The 27,229-nt window shown below is 41.4% G+C and overlaps 1 protein-coding gene across 4 annotated transcripts; it reads left to right on the top strand.

The window, feature by feature from the left end:
* Positions 1-455: 455 nt before the first annotated feature.
* Positions 456-26,796, top strand: LOC137273836 (mucin-2-like). 4 transcript variants are annotated; one of them, XM_067806706.1, is made up of 15 exons: positions 456-521; positions 1,508-1,554; positions 2,415-2,529; positions 3,485-3,658; positions 4,197-4,338; positions 4,920-5,033; positions 5,512-5,563; positions 5,943-6,092; positions 7,731-7,862; positions 8,125-8,256; positions 10,393-10,524; positions 11,501-15,199; positions 17,457-17,538; positions 18,390-21,271; positions 21,724-22,325. In XM_067806706.1, the coding sequence occupies exons 2-14, from the start codon at positions 1,524-1,526 to the stop codon at positions 18,487-18,489; spliced, it is 5,055 nt and encodes a 1,684-aa protein (XP_067662807.1). In that variant the 5' UTR covers positions 456-521; positions 1,508-1,523; the 3' UTR covers positions 18,490-21,271; positions 21,724-22,325. The 4 variants fall into 4 exon arrangements, with proteins under 4 accessions (XP_067662807.1, XP_067662810.1, XP_067662808.1 ...); XM_067806709.1 differs by lacking the exons at positions 17,457-17,538; positions 18,390-21,271; positions 21,724-22,325 and adding exons at positions 25,382-25,858; positions 26,352-26,796; XM_067806707.1 differs by lacking the exon at positions 17,457-17,538.
* The last annotated feature ends 433 nt before the right edge of the window (positions 26,797-27,229 follow it).

The raw sequence follows: 27,229 nt of genomic DNA, 5'->3' as shown, positions 1-27,229 counted from the left end.
CACGGCTCTACTCCTTTCGAAGGGAGCAAGAGTTTTATTGAACAAAATAATTTCAAATTTTGAAGTTTCTTCGCTGTCACAAACGCTATGTAGTGTTACAATGGTAACCGTAAATTTTATCGACCGTGCGTGCGTGTGCGAATTTATATCTATTGTCTGGTCCTTGATTGTATACATTCTGCCGCCATATATGAGATATAGGAGCAATGCTGCATTCAGTCGCTCACTCACCTTTTAATATTGTAATCCTAGACAACCTTTCAGGAAGACTCGTCATTTTTAGAAGAACGTATATACCGGGGGCTATACAAGTTACATAAGTCCATTACGTGCAGACCTCAATCACTGTTTGCAATGTTAAAGGATCAAGGAAGAGGAGCCTGGTTCCAGTCAGCCTTGAATAAGGAGGATTACCCAAACAACACAAAAATAGATGCCTCAAATCTGCTTCCAAGTGCTCGAGATTGGAAAAATAACATCTCAGGGTTCCCAGAGAACGACCACGTGATTGTTTTCACAACGTGAGTTATAGTCAGCGAGTTATAGTTATATTATGACTAATCATGATTCATATTAAGTGCGTATGTCTGCGTCTTAAGTCTTCTTAGTCTGATCACCGCTATTCGGTCTTCTTAGTCTCATAACTGCTATTTAATCTCCTCAGTCTGATCACCGCTATTTAATATTTTTAAGCTGATCACCGCTATTGGCTAGTCTCATCATCGCTGTTGCCAATGTGATCAACCCTATTTTAGTCTGATCACCGCCCTTTGTTTGTCTCATCACTGCCATTTGCTAATCTGATCACATGACTGAGTATTTCTTAGTCTGCTCACCACTATTTCTTTGTCTGAATTTGATCTCTATAATTTCATCACCGAAGCGTTAGTCTGTTCAACGCTTTGTCGATTTGTTTGTCTGAAAACAACTATTATTTTGGGTCGATTACCGTTATTTGCTAGTCTGATCACCGCTAATTGTTTGTCTGATCACTGCTATTTCATCTCTTCAGTCTGTTCACCGCTATTTGTAAGGCTGAAAACAGCTACTTTTTCAGTTGAGCACCGCTATATGCTAGTTTGATCAGCGTTATTTCATCTCTTTAGTCTGATCACCACTTTTGGGTCTTGATCATGATATAGTCGAAATTTTAGAATTTAGCTTGAAATTCAATTGGATGTAGAAAGGGTATAGTCGCGTTTGTTTCAATAGTCCATTCGTATTATTTCCCTACCGATCAGTCTTCTTTGCCGTGTTATACTTGTTCTGACACATATCAGACCTTATCCCACCAATATGCAGCATAACATAGCCGGATAACACTGACATAACATTAAATACCATTCTCCCATTCAAGATTTCTTGCGAGAAAGTTTTCTATAATTACTCTTCATATAACTCTTCCTCTACGAATTAAAAGGAAATTGCATCAGTGTGTTTTACAGTGTATTTTCATTGGTTTTGTGTATTTCTTCTGTATATGTATGTTTCCATCCTCATGTTTTAGGTATGATTTATACAGAATGGCGGCAAACGGAACTGAAAACCTGCTAGGTAAGTTCTGATGATGGGTGTGTCTTCACGTGCTTCAGTTGCTACACAGGTATGTGAATAGATGCCTTATTGGAGGCATCACACGTGGACATTTGGGACGCTGACGTGAAGTTCCGAGTGAGAATTGATCTTTAGCAGCCCATGTTTATCATAGCGCGACTAAATGATCATATTGTCAGGTCCTCTGACTTGGTTAACACATCGTATCCACATTGCATAGATCGACGATCATACCGTTGATCACTGGATTGTATGATCTGGACTTATTTACTGTCCGCCGCCATAAAGCAGAAATATTGCTGAGTGTTGCTAAAACTTCAAACAAAATGGGATATTGAGAATGGATCATCATCTTCCAGTTGTCAGGAGGACAAGGAGGACATTGGTCGTTATTATGCAGGTCGTCTACGGTGACGTTGTTGCTGACAGATGAATCGAAGATGTTGTTCATGCTTTCTGAAAACAGATTTTCTTCATATTTACAGAAGGCAAAAATATAAGTGGAGTATTGCGACGAGCGAATTTCTGCACCATTCAGTTGCTCATTCACTTAAGTAATACCAGAGACCATATAATATATTATATGGTCTCTGGTGATACATAAATAATAAAAGTAATAATAATAATCAAACATTATCAAACAAAATGAAACAAACTGTTTCAGTCACAGTCAAGCTTTCAACTCCAAAGAAGCTGCCCTGAGTGATTTCGTTTGGTAAAACATAATTTTGTCTTTTTATGAGGATGACAGTCATTGTTAAAGTCTGACCTTCGACGCCCCAAGCAACATCCCTTTTCCTGCAAGAAGACTCAGCCTCAGATTCAGTGTAATTACTATTCATTGTTAACATTTATTTCAGGATATGCATATGTTGGAACTATTTGTAGTAGGCCAGAATACAGCATATCTCTAGTGGAGTATACCGACAATCTGGTGGACGACCTTCTGGTAACAGCTCACGAAATGGGACATGCGTAAGTGGACGTTTACAGCGAGTGGGTGCATGTGTGAGTGAGTGAGCAAGGGTATGTATGAGTGAGTGCGTACATGAGTGAGTGAGTGAGTGCGTGTATGAGTGAGTGCGTGTATGAGTGAGTGAGTGGGTGTGTGTGTATGAGTGAGTGGGTGTACGAGTGAGTGAGTGAGTGAGTGTAAGGCAAGTCTTATGTTCCAGTAACAATAGATTTCCAGTCACTCATTCATTCACCTGACATCCACTCATGCTCTCATTCACTCACTCACTCACCCAACCGCTTACACGCCCAGACGCCCACCCCTACACTCACTTAGTGACTCACTCAATACATATCACACTCAACATCAACTCACTCACTCTACTCCTGTCTTTTCACTCATTCATTCAGGTGACACCCACCCACCTTGTCTTTCACAATTCAACTCAACGACTACCATAAAACCCACTCTATCACTCACTCACGACTCACCCCACCCACTCACTGGCTACCAACACACCCATCCACCCCCCCACCCCCCCCCCCCACCCCCCCCCACACACACTCACTGGCTTATCAACACACACACATCCACCCCACCCACACACTGGCTTACAAACACACACATCCACCCCACTCCACTCCCTCACTGGCTTATCAACACACACACACACACACACACACACACACACACACATACACCATCCACTCACTGGCTTAACAACACACCCACACCCCACCCCGCCAACTCACTCATTTACCAACACACCAACCCATCTCACCCACTCACTGGTTTACCAAGACACACACACACCCCACCAAGCCCACTCACTGGCGTACCAGCAGACCCACCCACCCCACCCCACCCACTCACTGGCTTACCAACACATCCATTCAACCACTCACTTACTTACCCACTCACCAATCTACCCAGCCAGCCAGCCAGCCACTCACTCACTCACGTGTATTTTTACAGACTAAGTGCACGGCATGACGGGGAATACAACAACACGTGTTCTGGGGATGATCACTACATCATGAGCAGCACCTACTCACCATATCATAACGTCAGCATAACGAATTACTTTCTGTTTTCTAACTGCTCCATCAGCTACTTCCAGACCTTCCTGGACCAGGTGTTAGCCACGGGGTAAGAAATATTTTCCAATGTTAACTTTTAAACTCGAGAACTGTTGAACGCCACGTTGCTGGCTATCACAAGCGGTGCGCTGTACTAAGTGAGTGACCTAATTTAGCTTTACACCACACTCACCAATATTTTAAAGTAGACCAGACAATCCAGTGACCAACAGCATGAGCATCGATCCACGCAACTGGGATACGATGCCGTGTGAACTATGTCATCGATCCCGAGCACCCAATCCTGTTATTTAAGACAAGGTATGGGTTACTGAAGATCTGTTCAAACCGGGATCTTCGCGGGTAGTTTTTGTGACGATGGTATGCTGCTCTTTTGGATGCCGGATTCAAACAGGCCCCAAGCAGGGAACGCTGAGCGGACGATGTTACTAAAGTCCATCGCCATGAATGGATGGATTCAAGACTTGACTATTCACAGGCCGTAGCTCTGCAGCAGTTCGTTGTAAAGCAGCACACACAAAAAAAGGAGAAATAAATTTAAACATGTTTTCCATGTTAACAGTTCATGAAATAGTTTTTTTCCACAGTGATACCACTTCCATGAACTGCCTTCTGGAATCTCTAGAGCCGGTGTCTGTGACGAACGTCACCGGCGAAATGCCTGGTCAACTATACAACGTAAACGAGCAGTGTCAGATGAAATATGGTCCTGCCTCCTACATGTGCTTGGTGGGTATCGAAAGTGAACAATACGGGTTCAAGTTGGTACAAATTAGTTGATTGGTTGGAGTTCATGGACTGTGTGTGATCGTGACCATGAGTAGATCGCCGCTCTCGGTCCCCATCACTGTTTTTCTAACATCTTTGTTGTTTTATGCCGCACCCAGCAATATTCCTACTCCTCGGATACTGCCAGAAAATAGTCGCGTATGGACCAGACAATCCTGTGAATGATATGATGAGCCTCACTCTATGCAAAGGGAATGCAAATGCATCCTTCAAACATGTCATCTGATTACCCAATCCAATCAATAATTTCGCACGATAAGCAGGCTTTCTGAAGATCAGTTCTGACCAGGATCTTCACAGCTCCCAACTATAATGAATCATACCTTGATGAAAAGTTCTTTTGTGGTTTTAAATTTAATTTACTTAGCAGCATAGCCCCAATGTATGTGATATAATGTAACACTGATGCAATGAATATTTAAAGTTTCATTATCTGGATAAGGCAATATAACCAAATCGGTACAACCTTGCAATGTGATAGTTCCAGATCGGATCTATCATGTTTGGAATGATGTTTCCAGAGTATGAACTCCAGCGACAGTGTTTGTAAGAGGCTCTACTGTTCCCTCCCTGATCGACCTGGGTTTTGCAGGAGCATCAACGCCGCGGACGGTACAACTTGTGGCAACAGACAGGTAGGTGGAGTTTCTGTTCTGATGTAAAGTCAGCAATAGTTTGATTCTGTGTTTAAGTTTGTGTGTTTAACTCACCAATATTCCAGCTGCATGACCTTGGTCTGGATAATCAAGTCTGGACCAGATAATCCAGTGACTGACATCATGGTCAGTAATCTACGCAGTTGGGATATGATGACATTTGTAAACCATGCCAGAAAGACTGGCCACTCGACCCTAGCCTCTTACTAATAGCACGTGTTTGCTGGAGATCAATTCTAACACACACACACACACACACACACACACACACACACACACACACACACACACACACACACACACACACACACACACACACACACACACACACACACACACACACACACACACACACACACACACACACACACACACACACACACACACACACACACACACACACACACACATATGGCACCGCTTAATCGCCGTGAACATTTCTCTTATTTTATTACAGTGGTGTGTTTCTGGGGAGTGCGTGTCCTCGGTTGATGCCCCCGCACAAGACTGTAAGCATCGACGTTACACTGTCATGTAATCTGTAGATTAGATGTAAGCCCACCTTCACCCTCACAAATTATTTAAAGGCAATGCTTTTTGTTCAACATACAAACTGTTACATGCCTTCTTACGATATCTTCCCGTCAAACAATATAGAACTGTGAAGCTTAACATCCCCTACTTTTTCAGGAGAATTATGTTAACGTTCGAAGAGAGGTACATCTCCAAACGCCTGTAAGATAGTATCCTTTAAATCTGTAATAGACACGAAAGACGCTGAAGCATTTGTTTGCTTCAGGATTGACAAAATAAATCTCTCAAATGCCATCGAACTGCAAACTTGGTTTGATAACACTTCAAATAATCTGAAACATTTTACACTTCCAGCGACCTGCCCATTTGGTGATCAACACTCACATGAAAATATGACCTGTCCTGAGCTTGTCACTCCTGCTACTAAGCATCTCTGCTATAACGATTTTTACTCTGCGTTAATCTGCTGTGATACGTGTCGCCGTCATAAAGGAAATGATTCAGGTAGAGATAAACAGATGCAAAGAAAAATCCACATTCATTCCAGTACAGCCTTTGTAGTCAGTGACAACTGCCCCGAAAACACCATTGTTACGGATAAAATCGTGTATACTGTTTCCAGCGTGTTTTCACGGCCTTCTTGTATTTGTGAGAGGCGCATGCTTCGTTGAATAATCACAAGCTTAAATAAAAACTTGCCATGAATGAAAGCGTCAAAACGTTAGCAAGTACGTGTATAAGAAACAGCATGAGTTCTATAGCTCTATCTGTATCCAGAACACATGTGTACTTGTGGTCAGATCATGATATCCTCTAAATGTCAAACGTAGTCTTGGAGGGTCTTATCTTATATTAATGATCTTATTCTAATCACACGCCATATCATCAGTAGGCCCAGCATTAGTTTAGCTAATGTCAAAAGACGTGTCCGGATTGTCCGGAAACTGTATATGTAACTAACCATGTTTATTGACGCATGTCTCGTGGACCTTGGTAGTTTGTCTTGAAATACCAACGTGACAAATAACACATGACTGTGTACCTTAATCAGATGTGGCGTCTTGAATGCACAGGTAAAACGACAGCTACGGAAATGGTGTTTTGGTGACACTTTCTTAAACAACATTTCAACATGTCATCAAACTTCCAACACCTTCAGTCTTTGGTGTTATTATTTCACAACGTTTGAGATACAGTCGAGCATGCTCTACAAAGTTGCAAAGAGCGAAATACGATTCAGAAGCTTTTAGATCTTCAGTGAAGATTTCGAAACGTTTTACACAGACATGGGGAGGACATTTCACAATGTGGCATCTGGGTGTGACAAGTGAATGCATCAAAAACTGGGCTACTGCCCCTAACAGATAACTGGTTAAAATTGCCATGCCTAAAGGTATTGATCTACAAACGTGCTACAAAGGAGCACTGTTTTCTGAATAACAAATTGTCTACGGTTTACTTCCTGCTTCAGTATTTTTTCAGACTTTACATTTTTCTATTAAATCGACTTGCAATGACCCCGTGAAGTATCCAGTTTAGTATGCACGACGTCGTTCTTCTGAGTTCAGTGCTCATGAAATGTGCTTGTTTGAACGAGACATACATTGTGTAATGAGGTTTTATCGGAGTATAGAAACAAAATTAATGTCTGTGATTGTTTATCAGTAAACTGATTTTTTTATTCCCACTAACAACGCTTTTGCAAAGAAAAACCTGCAACCTCTGTTGTGAGACATGCGAGTCAAAGTATGATCAATTTCCCTCTTGCGTTGTCTTGAACCTTCTCACTCCAACACATGTGTAACCTAAACCTAATTTAAAACCTTAAGTTTTAACAACAACAAAACACTTGCCAAAGTACATGTTGATGTTTGAAGGCATGGGATTTGGATTCAGTGCAAAGATAATGATTATTATTTTAGTCAGGAAATAATCAGGAAATGGGATTTAATGCTGTATCTGCTAAGCAAAACAAATCCATGTAGTGCTACGAAATACCAGGGTACAAAGATGTCTCAGCGCTGAGGTGATAGTGACTCTCATATCTTAAAATAAGTCAAGAACATACAGGGTTTAAGGTGTTTTTGTACAGTGTTACATAGGTGTTTGGTGTAAACTAATTCATTGATCCGTTTACAACAGAGAACTGTACATACGGAGACCGCATTGCCACATGTGCCACGGATATTCCACACCAGAAGAAGAACTTATGCTACAACGAGAATAACTACAACCTCTGTTGTGAGACTTGCACTTCATACAAGGAAGACATAGGTACGCCGTGCATGATGCTAATCAGACTTTATTCCGTGTAAAGGCCACAAACCCAAGTATCCGCTTACCAGAACAAATCAATGTAGTACAGTAACTACGAAAGACCAGGACGCCATTGTACAAAGGTGTCTCAGTTCTAAGGTGACCGTAACTCTCATATCTTAACATTAGCCAACGACATATAAAGTTCTATGGTTGTTTTGCATATTGCCATATCGGTGGTTGGTGTAAACTAACTACTTTGCTGATTCGTTTACAACAGAGAACTGTACATACGGAGACCGCATTGCCACATGTGCCACGGATATTCCACACCAGAGGAAGAACTTATGCTACAACGAGAATAACTACAACCTCTGTTGTGAGACTTGCACTTCATACAAGGAAGACATAGGTACGTCATGCATGATGTCAAATTAAACTATATTCAGTATTAAAGCCTTAGGTCCAATGGAACTTCTCCATACACACTCAAAATAATAATGAGAGTGACAAAATGGTTGGTAAAACTTTTAAGCACTTCTTAAGCTTAAAGAAGCTTTTAAAATTTGGCTAAGTTGATTAGGATATTCATTTCATCACAACTTAATAACACATTAAATTTATTAATAGAAGGATATGCATATTCAGGAATATAGGTATGTTTTAAAATGGAGTAAACTTTACATATTAACAGAAAATGATATTCATCTATATAACCATTCATGCATAAGTTACAAAATCGTTCATCGCGAACAATACCACAACGTCTACTAACGGTTATCCTTGAAGGCAGGTCACCAGGTCTTAGCAAAAATAAACGTTTTCTGTGTTTACAGGAGTAGATAGATAGTATTTATCTGTAAGTAGAGATTGACATTCTTGATCGAAACATGACGTATTTGATTCACATACGTTAGAAAACAATCTTGCTGGTGGTAATCTTGAAATCTTTGGACAAACTTACTGGGAAATAAAGAACAATGACCAAGGTCCTGAGAGCTCTTAACAAATCCAAAACCATAAGAGAAATGTTACATACATCATGTATTAACTTTTGAAGCCCATGTAACACGATTACAGTCATGTAAAGATTTATGGAGAAGGTAGCTAGGCCTAGGATATCTATGAATTGGCAGTGATATCAACAAACAAGCCTTATCTAACTCACTTGTCAAGTGCAGCAACATTAGGAACATAGCTACCTACACCAATAACATATTTACAAACCCCAACTTGAAAACGCTAGATCTATTCAATCTTTGAGTGACTCTATACTCCACTAGAATAGGGAAAGATTGGCTTAATTTGCACATCAAATATCTTGAATTAAACTGAGGAAGGACTATTCTGAAAATACGTTGTAATTGTTTAACGTAAACTAGATATTGTTTGAAGAAGAACTTCAATACCTTTGGACCAACATAACCTTTTGAAAACGTTAACCCAAGATAATTATACTGTGTTGATGTCTTAATAATTTTATTGCCAAGTAACCATGTTTCAGAAAAAAAACTTAACTTGCCTCCATTTCTAAAAAGTACAACTTCAGTCTCATCTAAATTGACTCCATTTGACACTAAGATCCTCCAATACATCTATCTGGGATACTGAAAGGTGTCAGAATAATATTCCATGTCTTCCAAACTAAGTATATCTTGGTTGTCATCGTGAATGATGAAATCTCAAGGGTCTCCCGCCCTTGAATTAAAGTCCCCCCTCAAAATGAAACGAACATGCGAAACGTCCTTGTCTAATATACATGACAATGTGCAGTGTCCTAAATAGCCAATTCCTTTCAGTGGTCTTGGATCATTTTTGAATGAATGAGTTCAGAATCGTGTCGTGATGGTGTCTTGCTGAACTATATCGCTCTACGCGACACGCGTTTATCACATAAAACAGATGCAATCAATGAAACTATTCCACTATACTATTCTTTATACGTTCACTTACCGTTTGCTGATGTATGTACTTCAAGGAACAGAATTTAGAACAACACGTGGACAACAATAACTGAGAAATAAAGGATGACATTTGAGCCTGTCAATTTTCCATAGAGTTCACTTGGTGGAATCATCTTACCGGATGTCACTGAAAATGTTGGTATTCGTCGTTTGCAGCTACTAGCTGTGGAATGTCCCTCCAACACAGTCTTTGGCAGCCATCTTATCCGTCCTTGCCAAAATCTTTTAAAACACACTTAGTTCAGTTTTGTCATAACCTGCTGTTAAAAAGACTAATTTCATAAAATCATGACTCCTCTACCCTGCATGTATGCTCTTACCGTCAAGTTACTGTTACTCTTCAATGTTCTCTCCGTGAAACGTGTCTTGCCTAAGGTGTTGTAAGAAAAGGTTTGAATGACAACAATTCATGACGAAGTTATAGGAATATGTTAACACATGAACACGATTGAATTTTGATTCACTATAAAGGTAATTAATATTATTCTCGTAAGGAAAATGCTGTTAATGTGTTATGTTGTTTTCTGCTTTACATAACGGATTAAAACTATACCCCAAATGATTCACTGATTCGCTTACTTCAGAGAACTGTTTATACGGAGACCGCATTGGCACCTGTGCCAGGGACATTCCACCAGAGAAGAAATACTTATGCTACACCGAGCACAACTTCAACCTCTGTTGTGAGACATGCGCCTCCTACAAGGACGACGAAGGTACTTTAGATGCGTTTTGGTATGTTTAGTATTAAACAATAGGGTATATTCAGATATAAAGGTTGATTGTGCTACGGTGAGTAAGTGAGTTAATATTTAACGTCACATCGGCAATATTTCAGTCATATCGCGACGGGAACATTTAATACTAAAATGAAATATATGTCTACTATGAAAACCTTCCGACGAAGAACAGTAAAACAACTAGAATATCACAATGATCATTAAAACTAGCGAGGAAAGTTAATGCTAATATCACTATGTGGACAATACAATATACGACAGGCTACAGATCACCAACAACTGAAGGTAGATCACCACCATATTAGGGACCATGGGGACTTAGAGTACCTTAACTTCCTGCATGGACCCTACTTGGATTTACACTATCTCCACAGCCTCTGGCGACTGTACAGTGTGCTAGCCAAAATTTAAACAACAAGAATACTACGACTCGGTAGACTTGAATTTACATCGAACGTTTTGGAACTTACGTACCCTCTCACGAGGACAAGAATTTTACAATATTTCTACAGCCACTAACAATTCTATTTACAAAACGAAACTACCAATTATTAAAATACATCTATCTACACAGTATGTTTTTGAAAATTCAACAATGAAATCCATTTCCATTCAAAAACAATGATTAAATAACCACTAACAGTGGTAAAAGATCCCTGACAGTTTTGACATTGAAATTTTTATCCCTTGTGATGGAGAATGTGCCACGGTGAACTTGGGTGACGTTCTTAATATCGACCAGTGGTTTGCGTAGTCTTTACTGATTATTTAGATATGAAATTAAGCGGGAATATCACTTACAAATTCCCCTTATTAATCATCCATCTATGTAATTTTCACAGCTCCTTTCCCCAAAACGGGACTTCGTGTGTCAGGATATTTTAGATCGGATATTCTTCTTTTCTGACGTTCTATATTGTGGTATTTGTTTGTTATTTTCGATGTATTCTAGGCTGTGAGTATGGGGATGACAGACGGAATACGCCTTGTTCCCTGGAAAGATGTGATCACTCCAATATCACCTACATCAACACTTGCTGTGCAACCTGTAGCACATCTACAACCGCAACCTCTATACTCCCATCCACGTCCACATCCATAACATCAAGACTTGCACACCCGTCAACATCCATATCCACAACAGCTCCATCCACGTGCACATGTATAACCACAACACCTACACTTGCACTCACGTCAACATTCACACCCAAGCTTACGTCTGCAACTTCAACACTTACACCGACGTCCACGTTCACACCCTCAACACCTACACGTACGTCCACAACCTCAACAAGTAAACCAACGTCGACATACATAGTATCAACACCTACACGTACGTCCATAACCACACCCTCAAGATCTACTCCCATGACAACATCCACATCAACACCTACACCTATGTCCATGACAACATCACCTAAACCTACGTCTGCATCCACAACACCTACACCGACGTCCGAATCCGTGACATCAACACCTACAGCCACGTTCACATCCACGACCTCGAGATCTCCACTCCTATCCACATCCACAAACTCAACACTTACACCTACGTCAACAATCACAACCACAACCACAGCCTCAACAACCACGTCCACTTCCACGTCCACGTCCACGTCCACGTCCATGACCTCAACCCCTATACAAACGTCCACATCTACGGTAATCATACCTACACCTATGTCTACATCCACAAAATCAGTACGAAGACTCACGTCCACATCCACAACCTCAACATACCCACCTACATCTATACCCTCAACATCTCCACTCACGTCCACATCCTCAGCACCTACAGCCACATCCACAACCTTAACACCCACACCTACGTCCTCATCTTCATCCACAACCTCAACACCTACACGTACGTCAACATCTGTAACATCAATACCTACATATCCATCGAAGTTTACATCCACAACCTGGACACTTAAGTCCATATCCACGTCCACGTCAACATTCACATCCTCAACACCTCCACATACGTCCACTTCCATACTCATAACATTAACAACTACACCTACCTCTACATCCACAACACCTACACTGATGTCTACATCCACAATGTCAACACCTACGTCTACCTTCACATCCTCATCCATAGCCCCAGCACCCACGTCCACATCAACAACCTCAACACTTCCACATACGTCAACATCCGTAACATCAACACCTACAACCCCATCGATGTCCACATCCACCACCTCAACACTTACTTCCACGTCCACATCAACAACCTCAACACTTCCACCTACGTCAACACCCATAACACCTACACCCACGTCCACATCAACAACCTCATCATCCTCATCATCCTCACCTACATCCACATCAACAACCTCCACACCTACATCTGCGTCAACATCAGTAACATATACACCTACACTCCCATCGATGTCCACATCCACAGCCTCAACACTTACTTCCACGTCCATATCAACAACCTCAACACTTCCACATACGTCAACAACCATAACCCCAACACCTACGTCCACATCCACAACCTCAACATATCCACCTACATCTATACCCTCAACATCTCCACTCACGTCCACATCCTCAGCACCTACAGCCACATCCACAACCTTAACACCCACACCTACGTCCTCATCTTCATCCACAACCTCAACACCTACACGTACGTCAACATCTGTAACATCAATACCTACATATCCATCGAAGTTTACATCCACAACCTGGACACTTAAGTCCATATCCACGTCCACGTCAACATTCACATCCTCAACACCTCCACATACGTCCACTTCCATACTCATAACATTAACAACTACACCTACCTCTACATCCACAACACCTACACTGATGTCTACATCCACAATGTCAACACCTACGTCTACCTTCACATCCTCATCCATAGCCCCAGCACCCACGTCCACATCAACAACCTCAACACTTCCACATACGTCAACATCCGTAACATCAACACCTACAACCCCATCGATGTCCACATCCACCACCTCAACACTTACTTCCACGTCCACATCAACAACCTCAACACTTCCACCTACGTCAACACCCATAACACCTACACCCACGTCCACATCAACAACCTCATCATCCTCATCATCCTCATCATCCTCACCTACATCCACATCAACAACCTCCACACCTACATCTGCGTCAACATCAGTAACATATACACCTACACTCCCATCGATGTCCACATCCACAGCCTCAACACTTACTTCCACGTCCATATCAACAACCTCAACACTTCCACCAACGTCAACACCCATAACACCTACACCCACGTCCACATCAACAACCTCATCATCCTCACCTACATCCACATCAACAACCTCCACACCTACATCTGCGTCAACATCAGTAACATATACACCTACACTCCCATCGATGTCCACATCCACAGCCTCAACACTTACTTCCACGTCCATATCAACAACCTCAACACTTCCACATACGTCAACAACCATAACCCCAACACCTACGTCCACATCAACAACCTCAACACTTCCACATACGTCAACATCCGTAACATCAACACCTACACCCCCATCGATGTCCACATCCACCACCTCAACACTTACTTCCACGTCCATATCAACAACCTCAACACTTCCACCAACGTCAACACCCATAACACCTACACCCACGTCCACATCCACAACCTCATCACCCTCACCTATCTCCACATCAACAACCTCAACGCCTACATCTGCGTCAACATCCGTAACCACTACACCTACAACCCCATCGATGTCCACATCCACAGCCTCAACACTTACTTCCACGTCCACATCAACAACCTCAACACTTCCACCTACGTCCACACCAATAACACCTACACCCACGTCCACATCCACAACCTCATCACCCTCACCTATCTCCACATCAACAACCTCAACGCCTACATCTGCGTCAACATCCGTAACCACTACACCTACAACCCCATCGATGTCCACATCCACAGCCTCAACACTTACTTCCACGTCCACATCAACATCCACATTCACAGCCTCAACACCTTCACCAGGACCCACGTCCATAACGTCAACAATTTCACCTACGTTCACATCCACATCCACAACCTCGACGTCTACATCGACATCCGCAATCTCAACACATCCACCTACGTTCACATCAACGTTATCAACCTCAATATGTACGTCTACATCCACATGCACAACCTCAAATCCAATGTCCACATCCACGACCTCAAGACCTCCACCTACGTTTATATCCACGTCCATAACCTCAATATCTACGTCCACGTCCAGATTGACAACCTCAAAACCCATGTCCACATCCACCTTCACAACCTTATCCTCAACACCTACGTCTGCTTCCACATCCACCTCCAAAACCTCAACACCCACGTCCACATACACAGCCTCAAGACTCTCACCTACTTCCACGTCTACAACCTCAGTGCCCACACCCACCCCTGCAACCTCAACTCACACGTCCTCATCGACAGCCTCAACACCTACATCCCCGTCGACGTCCACATCATCAACCTCAACGCATATGTCTCCGTCGATATCCACATTCACAACTTCAGCATCTACAACCACGTCAACAGCTTCATCATCAATACCAGTATCAACTGCATACACAACTGCGCCTTCAACAACTGCTCATGTCACAGCAACACCGACCTTCACCAGTGGTATGTATGATCTTAACATGCATATGACAATATTCATCCTGATATTTGCCACTCACATTTTGAGTGACAGTACCACTAAGAGGTGTGAATAGCAAGAAGTAGGTTATCATGCATGTGTGTGTTTTGATGGTTCATATCCTGCATTAGGAATAAATATCGTATTTAGCGAGCCTTTGCGAGACAAACAAACAGTGCATATTCTTGTACGTGATATTAATCATCCAAAAACACACGAGTGTGAAACTAAATGTGGAATATTCAAGATATGTATGACGTCACAAATATGTGCGTAGTAATAAGTTCGTCACAAGTCCGATGACACAACTTTCTATTCATCACTCAATTGACTAGGTCATCTAGTGTTTTATGTTAAAACACGTATTGTTTTCAAAAAATCTTGGCTTACTTATGAAAAATCACAACAAACGTGTGGTACTTCAAAAACCCTCTACTAACCTTTTGAACGACATATACACTTTATATGTCAGGTACGAAAAACCTGGTTTCCGCTAACACTGACAGTCGGTCGGGGAACTGGTGTTGTTATCTCCGTAAGAATATTTGTTTTTGCTTCGTCATTCCATCCATCATTACTAGACATTTTCTTGGATCAAAGCACTGACATCACCATAAGGTTCTACGATCGTTAAGCAGGTCACGATCGCCGACAGATTGGTGTGACGCAATGTTTATTTATACTGTGAATGCAGTCCCAAAATTTTCATATGACCTCTATAATTTGCATCGATATCCTGCCGGATAAAAAGTACTATACGATTTCACCTCAAATTTTGTCTCAATACCCAGAGCTCAACTAAGTCTTTGTGATTATTTCACGGCAGCACGACATTTACTCTGAGAAGGATAAACTTGCCAAGTCAGCAATGGATAATCGTCTTGTACGTACGTCATGCGGACGGATTTCTCATTGCTGGTGGCAGAAAGTCCAGCAGTATCATTATCCATTGGTGCTTGTAGTACTAAGTACGCAAAGGCGTCGACAGAGTGGACAGAAGAGTACTATTTCACTAGACGGATAATCACCTGTCTTACACCAGTGATATAAATGGTCTTAGAAAAGGTTTTTTAAACGTTGACCACAGTTGTTATCGTTTGAAATCGCAGAAAGATCAAGTACATAATACACTCAACAAATGATAATTCATAAACCGACCAGACTGAACAAAGCAAATGACGGTAGCTAAACGAATACACAACACCATAATAAACATAATTGCCTGTATGCATTAAGCTAATATTTATATAGATCCAGTATCGAGCTCACCTAGTCGAAGGCGCTTTGTGTTTATATCCTCTATCTTTGGATGTCAGTCTCAAGCTGCACATGATATTGTCAATCTCTATTCCTTTTGGACCATACATCTGTTGCAGACAAAAGCGCATCGAGTTAATGTGACTTTCCATCCTGACGTTTTACCCATTTACAACTGGATGAAGTGAGTGAGGGAGTTTAGTTTTACGCTGCACTCAGCAATATTACAGCTATATGGCGGCGGTCTGTAAATAATCGGGTCTGGACCAGACAATCCAGTGATCATCAACATGAGTATCGATCTGCGCAATTAGGAACCGATGACATGTGCCAACCAAGTCAGCAAGCCTGACCACCCGATCCCGTTAGTCGCCTCTTACGACAAGCATAGTCGCCTTTTATGGAAAGCATGGGTTGCTGAAGGCCTATTCTACCCCGGGACCTTCACGGGTAACAACTGGATGGATTAGAACACATAGTCACAGTATTTTGTCCAAGTTTTACTCCACGTTCTTGTACCCGCAACTAGGTTTTTGCATGTATTCATGCGATCACCGTCTGATTATTTACCAACGGATTCGTGTTTTTTTTTACGTGCACAGTTTGTGCACTGTACACTGCAGCTGGGGGCTGTGACAACACCGGAAAAGTCTGCACGTAGAGTTGACTCCATCCGGTCACAGGTGGGTTCGATCCCGGTTCCTCAAGATTGCTGGATCACCAACCTAGTGCCATTGACAGCTCACCCACAACGCCCCCAAATCTTTTGGTTCCAGGACAAAATGAACGGTTATGACATGAAAGCGACTTTGACGATGTGTCTGTTAGTTACAGACAATGTCGAGAATCTGAATATCACATCCAGTGCAGCAATGCACAGGGTGAGTTATTCCAAGTTTTACTGCGATATTTTACAACTGTGTGACATGCCGTGATTGTATTACAACTATCCTACGTAAGCTAGCTGATCTATGCCTGTTCCAGGACTGGCGACTCAGGCTATGTTTGTTAGTGCAGCAGCTGGTGGATTAGTCCTCCTCCTCTCTCTCCTGGCCACCAGCCTCTGGTATGTGTAAAGCAGGTAGTTCATGCAAGCGTGGGCGAGTTTACTTTTAGCTTTTAGCAATACCCCAGCAATATCAAAGCGCGGGACACCACACATTGGCTTCATAAATTGTACCCATGCAGGGAAACGAACTCGGGTCTTTGGTGTGACGAGCGATCGTTTTAATCACTGTCCTACGCTTAATAATCCTGTGAACTATTTTCTTAAAAATTATCGAATACTGTATAATTTGTTACACATTGTTCTGCTATATTTAATGCCTGACAAGTCAATTCAAATAAAATTTGATGAACAATTATTGTGTCTGATCACGGATACCTATTTTTATCATAATATGAAGAAATCACTTGAGGTACATTATAAGGTTTTGGCAAGTTGAGATCATATTTGCCTTCCATATTTCCATAATTCGTTATATAGCATATGGCCTGTGACCGCCTCATGCTGCGATGGGGAGGTGTGGTCCATTGTTGATGTGTTTGACTCGTATTAATCTTCCACAGGGAACTATAACACCCAAAACATTTGCTATTACTCTATTTATTCACAATATGTCTTCATAGGAATATGTGAGACTTGCCGGTGTCAGCGGAAGAACAATACAGGTTTTCTCAGCTTAACATCTGGAGCCATCGTTGATTTTCTGTGCTTTACTACTTTGACTTTTGCCAAACTGGGCCTCGCGTTGTTTTACATATGACACAAGTCCCAACACCGTGAAGTCCAGAGATAATTGGTTTAGATAGGAACACAGTAAACATCATGCCATAGGACCCCGAATTGGAGGACCGATGCTGTATGGCAAATGCTTCGAAAGACTGAATATAATTGCTATTTTCAATGTCACACAGGTGCATCTGCAAAGGGAAAGGGAATAAACTCCAACAAACTCCACTGTCTCGTAAGCCAGACTACAACCTGCCACCTTTGGGTTCGTGGAAAGCAGTTTAGATTTTCAATGGAGCAATATATGGCTTTGAGAAAAGTGAGCATCGGATCCGGCAAGGACTAAGGGGCGCAACTCTGCCCACCAAGCCCGGTCTTCGACCACAGAGACTGACATGCCTAGGATTTTATTGTAATCGTCAAACACAAATAATGTGAATGTTTGCCTATATTGCATGTGTGTTCGTGTGTGTCTGCGTGTCTGTGTGTATGTGTGTGTGTGTTTGTACTCGATATTTAGACGCTTCATAATTCATCCCCTTTGTACACATAATGGTTACAGAATAGTACTACAGTTACTGATGAATGAATTTTGTTTTGAGACGTCGATGCACGCACATATATTACGCTGAAAAATGGCGTGACGTCCATTGGTCTGAAGGAATGGAAGCACGTGAATAGCGTTGTAATGGTACAGTTATTCCTCTCTACACCATTCCTCTACTCAACAGTGTGGAATAACGCGCTAGCGTAACGTCCATTCTAACGTCGTTAGACAGCATAACGTGCAATCTGACGTCGATAAATAGTGTAATGTTTAATAGTCCAGGAGGGGAATCACAAAAGGGGCCTAGAAATAGGATTTCGTAGCCTCCCCAGTACTGATTAGGTTTGGCACTATTTCAGTTAGGATGATGTCTTGGGCTCGTGAAAAGGCCTCTAATACTCTCAGATTGTGGCATCAGTTGTTTATTCACAGGCCATTTTATGTGTTGGGGGCCTGTGAGCATTTTCATGACATTTGGTTTGCTGCCTGACAACATCTCAAAGTTAATCACGGATTGTTTTACTACTATCAATCTGATCACTTTCATTTTGACTCCTGTGTGTTGTTAAGGATGTAGAATTGATTTGAAATATTTTTGCTTCTAAAAATAATCACAATAGCTGCAACTTGGGCCGCCATCTTGTTGCCTTCTCAATTTACAAAAAAAATAATACCGAATGTGTCCATTTGCATCCAATGTGTGGTGGTGATTTATTTATTGAATGTTTACTTTATTCTTGTAGCTAGAATCAGTTTTTTTATTTCCTGTTTACTTCTAGAGTGACAGCATGCTATATGGAATTGTTTCATATTATCCAGAATTCAAAGTTACTGCCACGATGGCCGCCATTGTAGTTTTACTACTTATGCATAGCAGAGGACTAAGTTTGTTCTGATATGTAAATAAGCAATTCATTTGATGTCGAATGTTTTATACAGTATTGAAAAAGAACAAATTTTAAATGGTATGGTTTATGAAAGCGTCATTTGCCTAAAATAGTTGATGAAATAACATCATCCAAAGTATTAGAAAACTAAGCTTCAAGGCCGATAACTACGTCTAAGCACGGGATGTACAGGGTCGGGGAAGCAGGGCTACAGCTGCCCACTATAATTGTTTTACAGGTTACTTTTTATGCATAAACGTATTGATATACCACTCTTTTAATGTTGATAGTGCTCCCTTAATTTAGAAATGATAACTTCGGCCCTGTTGTAGCTATTCAAAGTGGTCTGTCAGGTAACTCTTAATCACTTTTGATACATTCAGAAGCTTACAATTAACTCTCCTCTTCACTTTATTTCATATCATATGTTACATTATGTCAGAATTGGAGTCATCTAGAAGTCGAAGCTGTTCGGGCAAGAATCACCTGGCATACAAAAAGACATGTCTCTGTGCACAATAAATCAGTTCATCTCCATTGACATAGATCTCTCTGCTGGCATGCTGACCTTGTATTTACTCGACGTCATTTCAACCAATCCACGGGGAGCAGAATCTCTCGACATCACAAAAGGGATAAGCTGACCGTCACAAACGCTCCAACCAGGCCCAACTGGTGAAGGAATTGGTTGTATCCACACATGTACATGGTAGTTAACTCGCTCAATAAGACGTTTTGGACTGTTGGACATTGGTGGGAGTTTATGTCAATACTTCACCTACAGGCATCACTATATTATTTGGTGCAAACATAGCATTAGAAACCTGTCCACATGATGTAAAGACTGTTTCGTGAACATCAAAATTGTGACCTATTTGTTGTGTGGAGCTTCTCGTCCCTGGGCTTTACAGACTTTTTGGGAATCAGTGTAGAACAGGAGATTTTCAGTTTCAGGTTCAATCGATGTAAAGGTGACCAAAAGTTTGTCTTGGAAGAGTTCAGCTGACTACATATGATATTAATCCTTTTGCTTTGTTCCACATAAAAGAAGCTGTGAATTATATCCTTTGGGACAACTCCTGTTGCAGTGAGTGAGTGAGTTACAGACATGACCCGTCATTAATTTGGAAGACTGAATGGATTTTCCATCAATCCTGATTAGCACATTGACATTTCTGGTGTTCCTTTAATACTGTTTTTTTCAGATGGAACATCAAGAAAAAACATGAAATGCGGTTTGCAAGAGGAACTTTAATAGGGAGTGTTTGGTCCTTCATTGTCTACTAGCAGAGGAGAGAATGCTGGCTCTTCATATAGTTAATGGAATGGCAAATGTGCACAAAGGGAACTGCTTCAAAATTTGGAGACTTGGCTGATATGCATTGAGATAAATTCGGTATTGAACTGACTGCATTAAGAGTTGATGCTCTTCGGGACAGGTATGCCAGGGAAGGCCCGGTCGAAGTAGGGGAGCAATTCAAAGATGATCGTCAACGGCACAAGAATTCAAGATTGTTGGTAAAATCACACCACTACCAAGACACTTGGGCAAATCAGCGGTCCTCTCAAGTCTAGTCTTGTCGCACACACGAACGAACGATGGAGTTCTATTGGTCCGGCCATGCACACCAAGGTACATTTGTATTTCTTAGGACGTCCTGACCCGTCTTAACAATAACCGTAAAAAGAGAATAAGCGGGATAGAACGTGTAATGATTATATAATTACGATGCTCGTTTGATCATAAACAGTTGTCAGTACGTCTAGCTCATTTGTGCCCAATCCCCAGACAATTGTTATTACGTACAGACTGGGAAGAAATGCGCCTTCAGCCATGTGAACAACGTTTTCAAGCAGTTCAAATCCGTCTTTAGTCAGTTTATATCCGTTCTGAATTAGACCTACCACGTTTTTAACAAGCACCACCAGCCCTAACTCTTTCTTGGCTCAACCAGCTCGTGTTCAGACACCTCTTCTCGTTCGCACTACATTCTCACTCTGATTCTAGCGTGTGCAGTGGTAATAGCAGACATGTCCTGGTTTGATTTCTGTAAGTACCCAGCCCATTCTTATTTCCGTTATCAGTTTCAAGATGGCAACATCGACATCACCATGCCTCTACAGAAAAATGAGAGTGGATCAAGAAAGACATCCTATTTAATGAAGGGGTGATGCATTCAAGAATTTCAGTAAACATGGGTGGGTTGATTCTCAAGAAATTGTAGGACTCATGATCATCAAGGCGGAGATCCTGTGTCAGTTGGTGAACTGTTCCACAGTTGTTGGCCTCTCAGGTTAAAGCCAGTTTCTCACCCAACAAGTTCTTGTTCGTTTCCTCCTTTAGTAATCATAATAAATGATAAGGGTATTTGTATTGCGCTTCATCAACATCACCAAGGGACATGCTCTAAGCATTGATTTGTACAGACTGTGTTCGGTCTGTGAGATATGACTGGAACCAGTCCAGGACTGTGTTGTTCAAGCCGTATTCGATTCGGAGACGTGAGCAGAGTGTTGCATGAAAGATCCAAAAGAAAAAGGAGCGCAATGTCACCGTCATCTACAGACATCCTGATCTTGTCCAGAACACTGTTTAGTGCTGTTTCTGTGCTATGTGCACTCCTGTAGGCAGATTGATATTTGTCGTTAAGATCATGGTTTTGAGCTTTGGAACTTTCTTGCTCCACCAACTCATTGTACTCTTGCTCTGCTTCCAATAAAATTGCAGGACATACGTATTCAGCATAATGCCGAGCTGACCTGGTGGAAACTGTGTACAAACGTACTGCAACTGATGTCCAACTATATTATGTCTGCACACATTCTCATTAAGTTTGAAGTACGGCGATTCCGTTCGTGATATGGCAGTCTTGTTTAAAGTGTGTTCACTCCGTCCCATTTTAGAACAAGTAGAACATTGGACAATGGGAATTGTCTTACCGAAGTCATCTGAAACTCACCAACTACATTTACACAGGCGACAATCAGGATTTTGTCGTCATAATATCTTGTGGACAGTTTGAATATATAACCGTCCCAAATCAAATCGTCAATACACTTGACAGCGTCTTAGTAACACACTTTGGAAACGGATCAAAACACTTCAGTGCAATATCTGTGAATGTCAGAGAATGTTCCAGATTGTACACACATACAACGCGGCCATCAAATCCCAACGTCCAGAATAGCTGAGTGGGTGAGTGAAGCGTTTTGACAATTAGTGTAGGTTCGATCCCCCAAACTGTTACTTTTAAAGCAAGAATTCTCGCATTTAGTGAAGTCCTATATTATTATGTCCTCATTTTGTGCAGTTGATCCAGTCTACCGAATAGGCCCTTCCTTGGAACAAGACACAAGAAAGGTCCTTAAAACATCGGAATTTCACAAGAATATCTTTAGATTATAAGAGAATAAATCGAAATTTCATACAATTATATAAAACATGTATTAATCTATATGTTCTGCTATCTGCAACCAGATCCTAATACACGCATAGGCAATGTACGAATATTCCTAACCAGATTTAATCCTTAAATGAACAATCTACGACCATTTAGATGTAAATCTGAATAACCAGATGTACAATCTACGATTATGTAAAACCAGATCTAAATCCACAAATGTTTAACCTACAATGTACGATGACTGGAAGATGCACACACACCAAGACTTGTATCTACGTGACAGCTGATTCAGCGAAAGTACATGAAGCTGAAAATGTAGCCAAGAGGTATTCTAAACACTGGCTAGTAAATATAACATCTTATCATCTCGAAAGAAATAGCTGACTAGGAGCAAGAATTAGCTCTGAAACGTGGTATAAAGAATGAAAATGAAATACTGTTATCAATAACACGTGTCATGTGTTTTAAGTTATATTGTTGTTTTTTGTTTTTTTGGTTTGTTTTTTTTTAATATCGCAAAAGTGGGATTATATCATATGTACTTTAAACATTTGTAAATCACCTAGGTGTCAATATCGTGGTTTTAAATGCATATTCCTTTAACATCAAATTCATCCATATCGAGAAATATAATTCATTCAAATGGTATGATCCTACTTTGTCTAGGATGCCTAGGATGCATGTCGCATCACAACACATCTTTAGAACTAGTTTGCAGAAGGAAAGGATGAACAAACCCACCACTGAACATGATGGGCTAAAACACTTCAGTGTCCACCATGGCACCATATCTTGATGATGACATGCATACAGTTTTTTAGATGTAGTTTGGGTGTTCCAGTGGTGTAGTGGTGGATGTAGTTGTGTCGCAATTAGTGGTGGCTGTGTTGCGTCCCATGTTGTGTCGGCGGCTGTGGTGTCTGTATGTAGTGGTGCATGTGGTGGTGGTCACCCGTGCATTGGTGGATGTTGTGGTGTACCCATGTAATGCCGGTGATGTGTGTATTCGTGAATGTTATGGTGGTATCTCATGTGCATGTATGGTGGTGTCCGATGTTCAGATGATTTCTCACTTTAAACAAAACGTAAACCAGACATTGTGAAATTAATATTTCGAATCCGCTAAGATTAATATTGCAAATTCTTATAATTTTACCTTGCCAATTGAACATTTCATTCTCAGACTGTTATTCAACTTAAGATGAAAGTTGTTTAAAAACATCATCATTTCAAATCATGTTCTTGGTTTTCATTACCAACCAGGGAATGAAAATTAAATGAAATTTAAGAAGAAGTTGGGTTGGTCTAAGTTCACGCTCATTACGTACTGCACGTGCTCTTGTTTCACTGTTCTAACTGCTGCGCCATCCTCCTCACCCACTGCAGTTGCACCTAACAAGCCCTCAGTTTCTGATCCCACGGTCAGAGCTACCGTCGCCATTAATTTGTTTACGTTGTCGGCTAACTTGCGCACTCCTGAGAGCACTGTTGAATTTTGTAAACGCTACAGTGTTTTACCAGCACAAGCTCACTACCCTAACTGTCGCCAAGTACTTACTCGCACGTATGGTATTAACAGGAAAGGTAAACACGTTTCGTTCAGGTTTCAATGCAACACAAAATTATGCAAAAACTCTAATAATAATCTAAGTTCCTGCACGGAGGGGTACATGTTTTTCTGGTTCCAATTTGTCGTTGGTTAAGACTATTCTCCTCACTTACTGTTTCGCTCATAAGATGAGCTACACAGAGACAAGCAGAGACCAGTATTGATTGTGATAAGGATGGGAGAGTCCTGGAAACATCTAGAGAAACTGTATCGGACTATTTCATGTACTGTAGAGAGGTTTGCTCTTCAGTCGTGGAAAGGGAACATCCGAACATGATAGGGGGTCCTGGCATCACAGTAGAACTTGATGAGTAAGTTTGGTAAACGTAAGTAGTATATGGTCAGTGGGTTTTGGAGGGAATTTGTACAGAAAGTAGGAAGTTTTTTTTTTGGTGCCAGTGGACAAACGTGACCGACCATCGTTGGATAGGATCATAACGGACAATGCTGTTAGGGGTAAACATATCATTACGGACCGTTGGAAGGGTTACGACTGACTGGACTCTTACCGGTTCTGCATGTAAACAGGTGTGGTAGTGTAGCCTAGTTGTTCATCGCCATGTTCAATGCCAGTGTTCGAGTCCCACTATGCCTCACGCCCACTTCTGAGGCCCGTCGTTGGAATATTGCCCAAAACGCCAGAAAACCACACTTACTCGCTGCTGTTAAACCCATCTACATATGCGAGGAATGTGATTCATGATGCTTATGCATGGCTCATTTCTTTCAGACGCAGGAACCCTGGCACTTTCTGGATTTGGTGTTGTGTCCCTCTAAATCCTTCCACCTGGACTTTAGTACACTGGCTTTTCAAGGGACCGATGGGATGAGCTTTTGTCTCATGGTGGTCCGCCCTCCACGTAGCCCCCCGCCGACTGTACATGGAGTAGGTTCAGTTCTAGGGCCTGATTGTACAGTCAGGATGGTTGTTACAGCAACCCAACTAGTTTAGGGTTGGCACACTCTGTAGTCCCAGTCTTTTCAGCATCCCCAGTAGGCACAATGTTGACTGCACTTGACTGGTAGATTTAGGTGGTAGTGTAGACAGGGCCCCTCTTCGTGTATGCCCTGTACGATTCCATCTATAGATGGCATAACTAAGTCTTAACCCACCATTCCGCCCTTCAGTAGGTAGATCGAGACAAAGCAAGTCCCGGATGGTCACTTTGAGAGTCAGTGTACTGGCCGAGTGCGCCGCCACCTGCTGGTAAAGTATTTCAATGTTTCAATTTAAAATTTAGATTAAATTTTGTTTTCAGGTCCCGACATGTTTGTTTTGCATTTAAATTTATGGGGATTGTCGAATAACTGAATGGTTAAAGCTTTCTCTCTTGATGCTCCAAACAATCCTAATTCGATTTTCCATATGGGAATGATGTGTGGAGCCTATATGTGTTGTTTCTCACCATGATATAGCTGGAATATTGCTACAAGCGGCATGAAAACAACACTCACTGTGTGGTAAGTATAAATGATGTAGAATATTATTTACCTTTATTAGTAGGACCGTCGCCGAAGGAAGCAACTGTGTTTTTCCCAACGATCTTTTAGAGAAAACATAGCATGCCTCCTTGTTTACAATGACCTCTACGGCACACAACTTTAGTTTCATGTTTGAGCCGTTTATCTCTTGGAGGCATATATTTTGCATTAATACACATAGCACCAATGATGTAAAATATGTTTACTTTTATTATCAGGAGCATGGATGCCATTGTCCTGGGGGCGGAAATGGACCCTGAAGTCCCCAGAGGCAGGACGACTGCCAAGAAGACATTCCATGGACAGAAGAGGAGCAAGCATTCTTTTGGAGCAGGATGTGGATGTTTCACTGTTCGTACATTTTGTGACAATGTACTATGCATGTCTACTACTGTAAACCCTCCAGTAGAATAGGTAGCGCTGCATACTTTGAGGGAACACGGTTCCAGAGTTTTCTTTCTCAAGAAAGATTTTTTACCTCTGGTTTTCCGTGTCGGGCTTCAGCTACCTTTGACCTTGTTCAAATCTCAAATTTGAACAAGGTAAATTTAGACACACATTCTGCGGCAACAATGTTGGTGTTTATGTTCGAGGATTTGGTACTGTTCCATGTTGGGAATGATGACATTAAAAAACGTAATCTGCACAGCTGGTACAGTTGTACTTGTTTGTTTTGTTGTTTTGTTTTTGAAAGTTGTGAACTCGAGAAAAACTGTTTTTGTACATGGAAATCAGATGTGCCCGACTTTATCGCCATGTAAGAGTGCTTGTTTTTTGCCATACACTGCCATACACTGCCATACACTGTTAGACACTGCTAGACACTGACAACACAGAAACACATCAGAAAACAAGTCCAACATTAAAACAAAAATACATCAGTACACGGGCGTATTATAATAACTACAAGCCAGAACTTACAATACAAAAGCCTATCAACATTAGCAGATCACATCGCACACTTTTAGTTCAATGTATGTACCAAACAATCCAGTGATGTCTGTAGATGAGACAAGACATTAAATGAAAAGCTCCCACCAACATCTAGAATATCACATTGAGCAAGTAAACTACCAAGTGCATGTTTGGAAACACA

This window comes from Haliotis asinina, chromosome 2, assembly GCF_037392515.1.
Source record: "Haliotis asinina isolate JCU_RB_2024 chromosome 2, JCU_Hal_asi_v2, whole genome shotgun sequence".
Classification (NCBI taxonomy): Eukaryota; Metazoa; Mollusca; class Gastropoda; order Lepetellida; family Haliotidae; genus Haliotis; species Haliotis asinina.
The sequence above is the reverse complement of the archived record's forward strand: the minus strand, read 5'-3'. Positions and strand labels throughout refer to the sequence as shown.